This window comes from Manihot esculenta, chromosome 8 (genome assembly GCF_001659605.2).
Source record: "Manihot esculenta cultivar AM560-2 chromosome 8, M.esculenta_v8, whole genome shotgun sequence".
NCBI lineage: Eukaryota > Viridiplantae > Streptophyta > Magnoliopsida > Malpighiales > Euphorbiaceae > Manihot > Manihot esculenta.
In genome coordinates, this window is record NC_035168.2 from 29,833,152 (window position 1) to 29,848,582 (window position 15,431).

Below are 15,431 nucleotides of genomic sequence, written 5' to 3' on the forward strand. Positions count from 1 at the left end.
TGGAAGGCTAACCAGAATCCAAAATTGACTTTGTGTTTATGCAACGTACACTAAAGTAAGAATAGCTCATACTTGATTAGCTTGGTGATATCTTTAATTTTACCAAAAAAAATATAACAAAGGAACCTATGGATATATCTAAGGGCAAGGCTTTGAATTTCATTTTCTTTGGACTTATCACCCTTAAATTCAAGTGTAGAGCTCCCTGATAACTCTATATAAACTAAATTTGGATCCCAATCTACTCGATAATCACATAAAGAATCCAAGTATGTGGTTATTTTTACATATTCATGATTATAGATACATAAATGAAGATTAAAATTGATAATAGAGCAATATACCAATTTATCTCTTAACCTAAAGCGAACAAGGGGTGTATTTAAATTGAAATCTTGAACATCATATGAGAATTTAAAAGTAGCATGAAACTCTCTGCACAACTCAACATAAGATTGACAATTAATTGCAAAAAACTTTCTCCAATCAATGCTGTCAATCAGTGCATAAATTTCATCAAACATGTTCAGCCGTATCAAAGCAGCATCATTGATACTTTTTCAATGGAAAATATCAGAATGAAGAAAAGCTTGATACATTTCTTTATCGATACCCTTAAAATCGAAATTACCATGTAGTTCATGTTCTTTGGGTAAGTACCTGGACTTCTCTCCGGCAATTCTCGGCATTCGCTTCTTTTGCTTTTTTTTTTTTTAGGGAGACAGAGGTTGTACATCCTTGTTGTTGCTACTGTCATCGATTTCCTGTACTAGGGTCGCTATCTCTTTGCCACTAAGGTCTGAAGTTGTATTCTCATTGCTGCTCTCGGTGTAAGACTCTAAAATCAGCGTGGTAGTCTTTGGTTGCTCTTTACTTTTCTTCAACTGCTCTAAAATCTCTAGCTTTACTTTCCACTCCTCTTCTAGTTCCGCTTGTATGTTGAGCATCAGAGCTTTATCTTTCACTCGTGAACGAGTAGCTCGCCTTGTCGTGATCGGAGAAGGCGCCATTATTGGTGCGGCGACTTCTAGTCGCGATACTATAGTCGGCGTTGTTTTCTCCTTCTCAACCGTTTGTTTTGGTATCGACAGCGTTGTCGTGGTTTCCCATGAGTGTGGTCCGACGGGTTTTATCGGTGTCGCTTAGATGTGGGCGTGGTGGTCGGAGGTGTCTCTGACTATTCGGCAATTAACTTGTTCTTTGCCATCGCTGTCTACAAAAAGAGGGGAGAGTTGAGAGAAAGAGGGAGAGAGATCAGACGGTGTTAGAGGGAAAAAGAAGAAAAGAGGAGAGTAAGTTAGATTTTTAATTTTGAGATGCGAAAATAAAACAGTAAAAATAATTAAAGAAAAGAGAAGAGTAAGTTAGATTTTTAATTTTGAGAGGTAAAAATAAAACAGTTAAAATAATTAAAGCAGTTAAAATTCTAAAAGAAAATTACTTTTTAAGGAGCAATTATAAAGTAAGTCAAATAATTTTATGTAAATCTCAAATAACCATGAAGGCCTATGCATGATATCCATAAAACTCAGACCTATCCAAAAAAATATAATCAATTCCAAGGTTAAAGACAACAAAAAATTTTTTTTTTTAAAAAATGTAAAACATTTGAGAACGGACAAGTTTAGGCAAGCCAGTCACATTGGAGTGCCTTCTAAACCGCGGCTTTCTTTACTGTTCTAAGCTGGATTTCCTTGCCTTCAAGCATCAATCTTTGGCACTTCCAACACCATAATTTTTTCATTTCTAAACTTAAATCATTCATAGAAAGATTTGAGTCTATATCCATTCACTTTGAAATTTTTTCCAATTTTAAGATTTTGAATTTGCACAACTCCATAGAAAATAATTTGATAACTATGAATTTATTAATAATTTTTATTTTTTAAATTAAAATTAAATAATAAAAAATAAATTATTTCGTTGAAAAATATTTTTTACATAAAATATTTTTCACGTAAAATATTTTTCATGAAAAATATTTTTTAAATACAAATGGAGATAATTTATCGTATTTATAAGGAAAATATTTTTTGTAAAAAATATTTTTCCATGAGATTTTTTGTTATTTAATTTTAATTTAAAAATAAAATTTATTAATAAATTTATATACGAATATTTTAATAAAGATTTTAAAGCGTGAAAAAAAACTTTCTCAAAAAAAAGAAAATATTATTTTCTTTAAAATTATTTATTTTTTTATTGATTAAATTTTTTGAGTGTTTCAAGGGCCAGATAAAAATATTTTCCATCAAACAAATGAAGACTAAGTATTAAAAAATTATTAACTCTTTCAAATTGAAATTGAAATCACTATCTATATCAAGTTATTGAACCTATGGTATCAATTGTATGAATAATTAATTAATATTCTACCCTTAAAATCAAAGAAAATTCTTATAGAATATTATAGATTAAGTCTTTGTAAATTTTTTTTTATATAATTTACAAATTATATAATTTTTTATACAATTTATATTATAAATTAAGAATATAATATACTCAACATATACAAATGGCTCTAAAGAAGAGCAGCATCCTTCCCTTTAATTATGGTTTAATTTTTTAAATTCTAACTCTAGATTGTAATGTTGTTATTCTATTTATAGTAATTTGTTAATATCAAAATAGATCGACTTTGTATAATTAACAATAAATAAATATTTTATTTAAATAAATATAAAAATTAGAAAAAGAAAAGAAAAGACCCATTTGCCAAGTTGTCTGTTGTTAAACGGCCTGGGAAAAAAGGTTGAATTATTGAAGATATAGCATGATTTATGCAATGATTAAATTCTCAAAAAAAAAAAAAAAATAATCCAAAAACTTCACATAAAATGCAAAATTCAATTAAAAATCTAGACATAAATAAAACAACACAGAAGAAAATTTATATATCAAAATTATAAAAGTTCCACAAATAAGATCTATTTATACAGTTATGATCCTAAAATAAATTGATATGAAATCAAAAAGTCTAAAATTAAGTAAAAATATAAAGAAAAAAAAACTATTTAGAAATTAATGAGAACAAATTGAAAGAGAAGGGAAGATTTAGATTTCTCTTGTTAACTCTCGACTTCCACATGGTCACGCCGTGCGTTTGGATATGTAATTTTATTTTATCACTGTAGTATAAGAAGTTTCCATGAAAACCAGCACAGCCACAGGAATGCTCACTTGAAGCCTTTCCATGTAGAGCTGTCCAATAATTAAATCCTTCTTTCCTAGAATCATCTTATGTTCCACATGTTCCATTTCTCCTATACACTTTGGTGTCCCATCAAAGTCAACCATTATGGTTTTGTTTATTTTACACCCTTCATATAAATTAAGTGGATAAATACCCAATTATGGGAGTCACGGATTTAGACGGATTTAGGCAGTTGTAAGTGTATCTGAACAAATTTAAGAGATCTCACGTTCTCCGATTCTCATCTCTATTTAAAAAAAAAAAAAATCATTTTAGAAGGCAAGCAATCTAAAAATAAAAAGAAAAATTAAGTTATGGAGATGTTTGGATTCAAAGAAATTGGCAGTCTTTGGCAATCAACAGGATTTTTTTTAAAAGAAAGAAAGAAAAAATCTAGGATTAAAAGTAGACCTGAATCCAACAAATAGTAGCACATGTAGTTTGATTTGGATTTTCAAACCAAGCCAGCGACAGATCTACCCCATAAACAAACGGATACAGTGAAACTGGATCACGTATTAACATTTAACAACCACTGCGAAACCACCAAGCAAGTTCATGAATCCTCCCTCAATCTCATTTCCTATATAAATCCTACGTCCTCGCCACCATTTCTCTCACACACCTCCACCTCACCTCTCCCTTCAATTCTCTTCCCCTACAAAAATGCCTTCTTCTTCTACTACTACTGTCATTTCCAAATGCACTATCTACCCTGATCACAAATCCTCTCTCAAAACCCTTAAGCTCTCTGTCTCCGACCTCCCTATGCTCTCATGTCAATACATCCAAAAGGGTGTTCTACTCTCTTATCCTCCTTACTCCTTTGACGACCTCATCACTTTCCTCAAACGCTCTCTTTCCACTGCTCTTTCTTTCTTCCCTCCTCTCGCCGGCCGTCTCTCTACTGACCCTGATGGCCATGTCCATATAGTTTGTAATGATGCAGGCATCGATTTCGTCCAAGCTAAAGCTAGACACATCTTTATAAACAATGTTCTTTCTCCTTCTGATGATGTCCCTGATTGCTTCAAAGGGTTCTTCACTTTTGATAAAATGCTTAGTTATTCTGGTCACTCCAAGCCCTTGGCTGCAGTTCAGGTCACTGAGCTCGCAGATGGGGTTTTCATTGGGTGTATTGTAAATCATGCTGTTACTGATGGAACTTCCTTTTGGCATTTCTTCAATACCTTTGCTGAATTCTGCAAAGGAGCCAAGAAAATATCAAAGGCTCCGGATTTTAGCCGTGACACTGTTTTTAACACGCCGGCGGTGCTTAAATTCCCCGTTGGTGGCCCAAAGGTTACTTTCTCCGGTGACGAACCGTTGCGAGAGAGAATTTTCCACTTTAGCAGAGAAGCTATTCTTAATCTTAAATACAGAGCTAATAACGGTATCTTATGCGAACGCGTAGAGACTTTGGGAGAGCAATATAATGACAGTTGGAAAGTCGTTAATGGAGACAGTAACGGCAAAGTAGTGCCCTCCTCGGAGAATTTATTCAAGAATAAAACGGCAGGCATTTCGTCGTTTCAATCACTTTGTGCACAGCTCTGGCGCTCCGTCACACGTGCGAGAAATCTCTCCCCTTCCAAAACGACTACGTTTCGTATGGCTGTAAACTGCCGCCATCGGCTAGAGCCGCGGCTCCACCCTTACTCCTTTGGAAACGCTATACAGAGCATCCCCACTGTCGCTCCTGTAGGGGAACTGCTCTCTCATGATCTGCACTGGGGAGCTAAGCTTCTGCACAAAAACGTCATCGCACATGATGGTGCTACCGTGCGAAAGGGCATAGCGGATTGGGAGAGAGAACCGCGGTTGTTTCCATTAGGGAACTTCGACGGTGCATCAGTCACAATGGGTAGCTCCCCGAGATTTCCGATGTACGATAATGATTTTGGGTGGGGTCGACCATTGGCCATTAGGAGTGGCAGGGCGAACAAGTTCGACGGTAAGATATCGGCGTTTCCGGGGAGAGAAGGGAACGGGAGCGTTGATCTGGAGGTTGTGTTGGCACCGGAAACCATGGGTGGGCTTGAATTGGATGGTGAGTTCATGCAGTACGTATCGACAAGCGTGTGAGAGAGTACAAGGTAGTAAAATAGAAATGGATCTGGAAGATTAAAAATATTTATATTGCGAAGATTGGGATAAAATGATACATTTGAAGGGATTTGATCAGATGCTGGCAAAGTATTGTACATCTGTTGGTATTACTATTTAACATGTTATTGGAAAAATTTGTCATACCAATATTTTGATAATTTTTTTTCAAAATTAATTAATATGCTGTTAAAATAATTAAAATATTCTTTTAACTTTATTTTCAATTAAAAATATTAAAACCATGAAATTTTAAATATTTTTACATTTTATTGATTAAATAATATTAAGAATTTTGTTATTTGAAGTTAAAAAAATAATATATCTAATTTTCAATATCATTTTCTAGTCATTCAAACATCTTATTGGTTAAATATGGTGTAGATGGTAGCCAATCATGAGTAATATAATTAATTTTCATTCACCTTTAAAAAATAAAAATTAAATTGAGTCTACCTTCACAATGGGAAAAGAAAAAGGCAATTTGATTGAAGTATGAAAAAATTATTTGTATTAGTTCCAATAAAATTTTTAATATACAAATTTATTATCTGCTTTAGTATTGCAACCAAAAAATTAAAAAATATATATATATTTTTTCAAGCGATTAGTTTCCTACCATCTTTTCTATGCTCCGATTTCCTTGAACCTGCAAGTCCTTGTTCTAACCTTTCAGCATAAAACAGTTACTCTTCTGCTCTATTTCCAGAGTGAATATGACAGTATTTATCATCTTATCTATTTTTTTTCTTCTCGTTTCATGAAGACTTCTTGGAAATCATTCTGAGATATTCAATTCTTTTAGATCTCAGGACACCAATATCATTTAATGCTTATAAAATCTCGGAAATAGAAGCACACCTATGCCAGAATGGTGCAACTTGGATTGACATCAGTGTAATTCTGCATAGATTTTTGGAAATGATAGAAAAGTGAACGAGAGAGAAGAGATAAGAGAAGAAGTATAGGAACTTTTGTGAAAACTACTTAATGTTTAATTCAAGCATGCTAATACAATTTGATGGACTTTTCTTTCATACAATTGATAATAAAAGGCAGACATTCTTACCATTAAACCAAGGTGAAAGCTTATCATAAACCCATTGTGTTCTTAAAGCTACAGATTTCTTTCCCAGAAAGCATTACCTTAAGCTAAACTATCCGAATCGTTTAATCACAAACACGACCATGTATGGTCTATAATATTACAACAAAATTAACAATGGATGTATCACAGTCAATTAATAATCCACAGACCTTCAAGGTTCCTATTGAAAGCCGAATCGAGTTTACAGCTACCAACAAACTCCCATATTTTGGGATAGTTTTTGCAGAAGAAACCTCTGAGATGAATATATCACCTGTAGTTAACTTGTGGAGATGGGAATAAACGCTTTACCAGCCATTGAATAGGTCTCAGTAGCTGTGCTCTCTTCTTGCGCCAGAACCAAATCGCAGCATTGTATTGTTCATTTCGTATTTTTCTAGTTGCTGCCCTCCAATCATACTTCTCCATTTCTTCGCGTGCTGCTTTGCCAATTGTTTCTCTGAGTTCATGGTTGTTCAACAACGGCTGTAATTTCGCCAAGCAGTCGTCAAGGTCTCCAGGACCAAAGAGAAAGCCAGTTTTGCCATCCTGGTCTGGTGGAATTATATCCGGGATTCCCCCAGCACGAGCTGCCACCACAGGTATCCCTGAAGACATGGCTTCCAAAACAACAAGACCTAGTGTCTCAGATTCTGAAGGCATCACGAAAACATCCCCACTGGCATATGCCTGGGAGAGCTCTTCTCCTCCTAACATCCCAGTAAAGACAGCTGGCATACCAGAGAACATCTTTTCAAGTTCCTCTCTGGAAAGAAAGGAGTAGTGCTTCTTAAAATACGGGGCAACAGATTTCGTAATAGGCTTTTATTTGCATGAAAGGAAGCAAGAAACCAGTTACACAAATTCAGATACAATCATTCTTCAATTTTTCCAAGAAAGAGTACTTACCTATACGGCCCATCTCCAATGAAGGCAATTCTTGCGTCTGGAAGTCTATCCATGACACTGTTAAAATTCATTAAATGACATATGTTAAAAACCATGGAATACTTGAGTTAGCATAAAAAGGTTGTTAGATGCACGAAAAAGAAAAAAAAAAAAAAAAGAATGCCATATGTTATGAAGAACAGAGGTGAAACTATCAAAATATTGTAGTTTCCAATCACATAAAATGAGGAGAAGACGGAGAAGAAAGATAGACATGTTACAGAACCAGAATAATCTCAGTATGAGATGCCATTGGCAAACAGATAAAGATCCTAAATAACAACTACAATATACTAAGTGGATGCCCAGAAGGATCAGAACCTCCAGGGAAGATCTCATGCTATCAAAAAATTTTTGAGCACCAATCGAAAAATGCAGCCAACACCAAAAAAGTTTTCAGTAACTTTTGAGCACCAATCAGGTGCTTGCATCAAGTTGACTGAAAATTTTCTGCTAAACAAATTGTATTTGACCTCTTTTAAGTAATAACCGAACTGAATAAGTAATAAAATGAACCTAACTAAGTTAACATGTTTCATTGCAGCTACTTTCTTATTTTGGTTAGCAATGAAAATTAATAATTTATAAATTTATACATTTATACATTTAATTTGTACAAAATAATAAAAAGTTAAAAACTATATGATCTTGATGGAAAATCAGTCGTTTCAATTATATTTTTCCAAAAAATCAATTTGATAACCAAACATCAAATTCTACAAACTACTACACGAACATAACCAAAACTAAATATTAGTGCCACTATAATCAAATTTCATTGGTTCAACTCAATCCTTCCTACCTCCACTCATATGTCAAACATCCAATAATTTGGTGGCTTAAATATGGTAAACCATTTAGTTCTGCAACTAACAAATGAGAGAGAGAGAGAGAGAGAGAGAGCTAACACCTTTTAAGAAAATCCAAACTCTTCTCAACTCCTAGTCTGCCAACATGGACTATTAATGGTTTCTCAGGTTCACCATTGCTGTTTAGAACCAAAAAACAAAAACTTAGAAGAATTTAAATGACAATGATATGTTGGTTTTGACATAAAGGACGACAGCCTGGTCTTTACCTTAATCTCCATCGCATTTCCTGAGAGCGGAAACGAGGGTGGAAGCTTTCAGAGTCAACACCCTTATTCCAAAGGCGAATCTTATTAGCTGAAAAATATGCAAAACCAATCACATTGCTGGACACAGACATAAACATCTGAATAATAGGACATTTGGTAATCAAGCACATGTAAAAATACCCTAAAAATTATTTAAAAGAATAACTGAAAAATTTGGCACACAGTTTCCATAACGAATGTTTTCTGAATTGACAAATGAACTATGGGGCACAGGTAAGTAATCAGGAACTAGATGTTTATTCTCACCTGCTGTTACCCTAGCCGCTTGGAGATCCCTCCCAATAGCAGCTGATGGCACCAGAGTAAGATCAGCTGCTCGGTGAAGAAATTCTGATAAAAAGGAAAAAAGTGCAAGTTACAGGACAGCAATCTTAAGATTTTGGCATCTGCACTGACTATGACAAAGACATGAAAAAGCTCACATACTTATAATCAACCACATGGGTTTAACCAGCCAGCTAAAAGTATACCTTGGGATGTATCTGAAAATGGAAAAAGAATAATGCTCAGCCACAGATCTTAAAAAATCTGGCAGTAGATGACTCAAAGAACAGCATAACCAAGTGCAAGCAAAAATGTCAAAAGGATCATAGAAGAATCAAACTCACACAGGGACATGAGTGTGATAAGACATGACTATGGGGACACACAGTAGTTTTGCAATAATGAGAGCGCCAAAAACCTACACCGAAGGTTGCAACAGTCAGCTCTGAATGTGTGTGTGTGTGTTTGAATTAAAAACTCACCATTATCCCAGGCGATGATGCATGTATTATGTCAGGCTTAAACCGTGCAACTTCTGAAATTATTCTTGGACTGAGTGCCAAAGAAAGAGGCACCTTCTGGTACCAGGGGCAGGGGAAGCTGCAAAGCAAATGGGGGGAAACTTGAGAACACATGTGAGAAAGCGTATGCTTTTCTTAAGAAAATGTGGCCAAGCTTAACTCACCCCTAAAAACTAGCTCAAACAAGGGAGTGTCCAGGTTCTATAAGGGGCACAATACCCTTATCACAAACCAATATGGAATTTAACACATCTTCTCACACTTAGGGCCAAATATTTTGAACACGAAACAATTATAGGAATCCCAACATTGGAAGGGAGATTCTAATACCATCTTAAGAAAATGTGGCAAGCCCAACTCATCTCCAAAGGCCAACTCAAGGGAGAAAGAACGCCCAAGACTCTATAAGGGGAGCCTTCAAACTTGTTATAAATTGTAGACTCTATAACATTACTCTTATCCCAAACCAATGTGAGAATTTAACAGTTTAAAATCAACATTACTGATTGAAATTGTTATAAATTGCCGACTTAATTAATATAAAACAACAAAGCTATTGCAGGCCAAAAGAACAAATCCCCACTCCAACTTGACAATTTATTATAATAGGCATCCTTAAGATTTGCACCTATAGAATTTAGTTCATCAAGACAGCCAAGGTCATTATACCAACCTTCGAGATCCAATCAACTTTGCTCCATAAAATTCCTGAGGTACACCTTCATGTGTTGTCACAACCATCACCTATGCCATGTATGAAAAAAAAACAAATTGAAATAGCATTTTTACCAAGATAAGCAAAATGTTAAAACAGCAACTTGCAGCTAAGGAAGTAAAATGGTTGATAATTAGACTGGGTGGTAATGGCAACAATGTTATCAAGGCAAGAGACGATACTAAAGCAACAGAGTTCCTTTTTGCCTTAGGCGAGCTGCAAGAGGCGAGACGACACCTTTTTAAAGTGAGGCGCCATACTTATATATATACATATATATGTGTATATATATATGTTTATATGTATCTATAATGTACAGAAATATATGTATATATATGTACATTATATTAATTCCTTCTTAATTAGTTCATTAGTTAGCATAAGTATAAAAATATATATTCCTAATTAGTTCATTAGTTAGCAGACTTAGGAATATATATCTTTATACTTTTACATAAATATGTAATATACTTGAATATTGGAAGTCAACTATGTAGATATTATATATTTGAGAAAAAACTATGTAGATATCCTTTCCTAATTAGTTAAGATATATATATATATATATATATATATATACACTAACTAATTAAGAATATATCCCTAATTAGTTAGCATAATTATAGGGATATGCATCTCTAATTAAGTAGCATATATGGGGACTATCCTATAATTAGTACCTAAAGTTTAGCTCTCCAGTCAGCTGCTTCAAAAAGAAATATGTATTAGAGTTTTAGTCTTTAAAAAGAAAAAAAGAAAAAAAGAAAAAAGCCATGCATGCTATTTTCAAGAGGCAATGCCTCGGCTCGTTCCTCAAGCCAAGTGAGGAAAGGCGTCGCCTCTTGCAAGAGGCCTCACCTCATCTAGGCAAGGTGAGACTATTGCCTTGCTTGGCACCTCGCTCAGCACCTTTTGGCGCCTTTAATAACACCAAATAGCACATACAAAAATGAGACGACAGTACATTTTAACCTTGCCAGGCAAAGCCAATTATTTGAACCTTTGTGGCTCAAAGGCTTCAAACTCTAAATTGATGCTGGAAACCTAAATAGAAATACATAAATGCTCTCAAGGGATGCAGCATTGGATATAAACATAAAATTCCAACTAGGAGATCTCGAGTTCAAATTCTATTGCAGTTGGGTGAGATGGTTTCATAAGATAGAGAGAGGACTGCCTCCCAACAAAATAAATATGAAAATAATATGGATTTTGTAGTATAGAATGGATAATAAGAAATCTTCTTCCACCCTTATGTTCATAGTTGGAAGCACAGTGCACTGGTAGTGAGGTCAAGATACGTTTGGCTTACAAAATATTAAACCTAGTCATGCAAATTTCTGATTGAAGCATTGTAAAATTACCTCATCTCCCATTTCGCGTAAATATTTGATAAAATTCTGGAACCGGTTTTTATATCCTGACACATATCTGCAGAACAGTAGGAAACAGAGGATTTAATGAGCGTCCACTTTTTACCTTACATTTTACGACTAACATAACAAATATAGACCTTCATGTGTCTGAATTTCTCTTGCCAAAATTAACAAAAAACTACAGAAGGTTGATTCATGGTTACAATTGAAATGTCCCTATCATTAATTCCCCTTGGACAAATCATTGATGTAGATATCTTCTCACTCATTTTTGAAGCAATTAGAAATAGTTGTATATCAACGTTTGAATAGTAAATTCACATATTCTAAAAATATCTAGTCCTTATTAACTTAAAATTCTACAACACCAGCCCAATGATCACAGAAATTTCACAAGAGTTGTATTTTTCCTTGTGTCCAAATTCCAAAATTATAGGTTTAGTAGCAAGTATTAGTACTCTCATGTGTGTGTTTGGCTTCCTCGAAAGGCTGGAAAGAACACAAGAAAAAATGGATCACATGGATCCTCTGCAACAATGTGGGCAGACAGCTCAAAAGATAGAGCATTTTACCTGATGAATTTGACAACTGGTGTCCTATAATTGGAAGGCCACTTATGCATCATTACCAATTGGCCATAACTAATTAAATTCACTTAACAAACAGAACAGCTATCTCAAAGAATAAATATACTTAAAATTGTAGACCTCCTTAATGAAGGACACCGCACAAACAAAAACATATCGATACAACACAGACAAGAGCCCAATATCAATTAGCTAACAATTGTGTTGGAAAAATCATTCCAAGGGACCAATGGGTGATAAACATCATCAGCAGAACAAAAGTGAAAACCAAATAAACCAATCAAGAGATTAAATGAACCAACAAACTTCAACACTGAAGAAACCACCTAGTAAGACCCATATTTCACCACATTTGCAGCTAACAAGGAACTTTACAGAACTCTCACATCAGCAAGAGTAACTAAATTTAGGTTTAAGGACACCACTCGAAACAGAAATAAAGCTCAAGAAAAACAAGTTGAAGTTTTAACCTAGAACCATAGAATTCATCTAAATCAAGCACAAAGCAATAGCAGAAAAATCAAAGTTAATGAATGGCCATAACCCAAGAAAATTTCACCAAAAGATGACAAATCTGTAATTAAGTCATCACTTCAGTATCTTTTAAAAGATCAACAGAAAAACAAAAGACTCACGCAAATGGGGACGGCTCAACAAAAAGAGCAATGCGGCGAGGCCTGGAATTGGTATCAGAATCAAGCAAAGGAGGAGGATTTTCCTCCTCCTCCTCTTCTCTAACCTCCGTAATAGTCATATTGATGTCGTTGGGTTCGGCTTTAGCTTTAAAAAGATGAAATCGTTTTACCCTGTTACAATCCGGATTGCAAGAAATGGTAAGTGGTCTTGTTCCAAAAGAAGAAAAGCTCAAAGCTGTAAAAGAAACAGACAGAGAGCAGCAAGAAGAAGAAGAAGAAGGGGAGGCAGAGGAAGTAGAAGAGGCTGAGAAAAGTAGAGACACAGAAGGATTTATAGAGAGAGAAGAAGAAGAGGCAGGTATCATGATTGGGGGGTACTATAATATAGTAGAGTGAGGGGATGAGTTGGGTTTTGTGGTTGATTAATAAGCTAAGTAAAAAGGGAGAAAGAGAAAGGAATTGAAATTAGATTGAAGGAATCTTGAAGGGTACAATGATAGTGGATATTCTTTCTTCAAAGACAGCTCTCTCTCTCTGCCAGGCATCCACACAAACACACGAGAGTATATGCCTCTGCATACCCTTGTGGATTCTGGTCTCTTTTACTGGTTTTTCTGTTGTTTTTTTCTCTTCCGTTATATCATTCACAAATTCAGACAGAAAAAATTGTCAGAGTTTGAGCCTATCACTTTTTTTAGTTTATTTATGGTTATTTAATTTTATCTTAATTCTATTTGCGTTATGTTTAATATGAACATTTAGTTAAATGCTTATTAAATTATTTTTTATATGAAATCTAACTTCACTTTTTGTACATGGGTACTAAAACTTTCTCCTCCCGTTTTTGAATAAAAAATTTTATAAAAATTTAATTTATTTTATTTTTTTAATAATTTTTCATTTGAAATAAATAATTTATTTTTACTTAGAAAAATTTTTATTTAAAAAAAAGTATAACCCTTATATGATTTTGTAAAAATTTATTTAAATTTTTTTATTATAAAATAAATTAGATCAAATAAAAAGATTAAGTAGTTGAATGATATTTTAGATTTTAAATTTTTTCATTTATCAAATTTAAGCAATTGGGATAAATTTTAAAAATATATATATATAATCAAAATTAAGTGCCAAACACTAGTCACATAAAAAGGGAGTAAAAGATAAAATTCTCTTTAGGTTATTGAGTGTTTTAAGTTTCATTTTTCGCTCTCTTTCATGTTTTATATACTCTTTTAGATTAAGATAACTTATCGTGGATTTTTTCTTTTTGTCGTGGTATTGTTTTTTATTGATTTATTTATCTCTAATAGAGATTTAGTGATTGTTTTTCTTATTTTTTTTCTTTATTATGTTTATGTTCGGTTGGTTACATATTTTATAGGTAAAAGTACATTTTTCTCATTGTTTTTGAGTTTTAAAAATATGCATATTGTCCTTTTGCTCTAAAAGGGTTTAGATATAATTAAAATCAATATATCTTTAGAGATATTAGTCGATCTATAAGTTCAAATAACTATCAAAACACAAGAGAACATTAAGAGGTACTGCTTGGTTCTCTAATTAAAACACCGAACAATGGGTGGCTTGATTTTGCTTTAGTTTTGAATCTTGTTTGCACTCTTCGAGGTATATTTAGTGATGACCTTTTGTCTTTTAGTGTGTGTTCAGCCTTTGCTTTTATAGATGGATGATCCCCTCTTTCCCAAGCATTATAGCTCCTTTCAGTCTCTTGAATTATGGAGTTTAACACTTGTTTTTTTTTTTTTTTTTTGTTGAATTTGTTTTTCTAAGCAAAGATGCTTCTCTCGATGGTTGCTGAAGGCTTTTATATGTTTACAACCCTATCAAAATTGGGTTGTGGCTATGATGATCTTCCGATATTATTCTAGTGATTAGATTCTCGATGGTGGGTCAAGGGCTAGACTTATTATTTGGGCCTTTAGTTTTTGAATTTTTTTTAATCCAAGCTAATGTCTCATTATACTTCTAAGTTCATTTAATGGAATATCATCTTAAAAAAGCATTTATATTAAATATTAAAATTTTGTATTCTAAGTGTAATGTATTTAAAATTTCATAGTGCTCTCTAAATTCAATGGTTACACATGTAATATTTTAGAGTAATTTACTCCTAGTGAGTGTTGATATTGATATTTTTTATGATAGCACTATACCTAGCCACATTTTGATTCAAACTGTGAATTGGACTGGTCAAACCTGAGACTAGTTCCATCAATCAGTTCTAGTTCGGGAACTGGAATCTTTTAGAGAAGGCTGATTATGACCCTCCTCCTTTGAACCAGAACTAGAATCAAAATCGATCGATTAAAATCAGCGTGATAAAGGACTATTTAGATTCTGTTAGGAGTTTTAACAAATATTGTTTAGTTAAGACAATATAAGAGAAAAGATAGATTAAAAGACGAAAAGTCTTATTGAAATTCTTCAAAAATTGAAAAATGAGTTTCTAATAGGTAAAGGAGGCTATTTATAATAGAAAAAAAAACTCTAATATGCAAAATTACGAAAGTATCTAAAAAAATAATTAAAATGCAAAATTAATCCCCTAAACGATAGAATTTCCATATCGAACTTTGTGACAAATCTATGGCCCTCGTCACATTTTTGAAAGTTGTGCATCCAAAAAATTATCGTGGGTTTTCATTGGACATCGACAGCAAAAATTAGGCTTAGTCTAAATCTGCCGTAAAGTCCAAGACTAGTTACTTCATGTCATAGCGATTTGCTTTCGATTTCGATTAATTTTAATTTAAAATTGTATTATCCAATCACCTAACCATATGGCAAAATTTCCACATGGTGTCCCATGGTTAGACACAGTGAGAGGGGTCAGGTGG

General features: G+C 33.6%; 2 protein-coding genes across 4 annotated transcripts; one reads left to right on the forward strand and one right to left on the reverse strand.

Moving 5' to 3' along the window:
• Nucleotides 1-3,799: 3,799 nt before the first annotated feature.
• Nucleotides 3,800-5,443, forward strand: LOC110620456 (BAHD acyltransferase DCR). Its single transcript, XM_021764204.2, has one exon. The coding sequence runs from the start codon at nucleotides 3,860-3,862 to the stop codon at nucleotides 5,276-5,278; it is 1,419 nt and encodes a 472-aa protein (XP_021619896.1). The 5' UTR covers nucleotides 3,800-3,859; the 3' UTR covers nucleotides 5,279-5,443.
• Nucleotides 5,444-6,341: 898 nt separating this feature from the next.
• Nucleotides 6,342-13,167, reverse strand: LOC110621152 (sulfoquinovosyl transferase SQD2). Of its 3 annotated transcripts, XM_021765271.1 has the most exons (11): nucleotides 12,571-13,164; nucleotides 11,337-11,403; nucleotides 9,931-10,001; nucleotides 9,219-9,336; nucleotides 9,081-9,154; nucleotides 8,899-8,954; nucleotides 8,719-8,802; nucleotides 8,413-8,500; nucleotides 8,245-8,322; nucleotides 7,296-7,352; nucleotides 6,342-7,152 (listed from the first exon to the last, which is right to left on the reverse strand). In XM_021765271.1, exons 1-11 carry the CDS (start codon nucleotides 12,933-12,935, stop codon nucleotides 6,657-6,659), a joined length of 1,554 nt encoding a protein of 517 aa, XP_021620963.1. In that variant the 5' UTR covers nucleotides 12,936-13,164; the 3' UTR covers nucleotides 6,342-6,656. The 3 variants fall into 3 exon arrangements, with proteins under 3 accessions (XP_021620963.1, XP_043815001.1, XP_043815002.1); XM_043959066.1 differs by lacking the exon at nucleotides 8,245-8,322 and having other exon boundaries at nucleotides 12,571-13,167; XM_043959067.1 differs by lacking the exons at nucleotides 9,081-9,154; nucleotides 9,219-9,336 and having other exon boundaries at nucleotides 12,571-13,166.
• Between the last annotated feature and the right edge of the window lie 2,264 nt (nucleotides 13,168-15,431).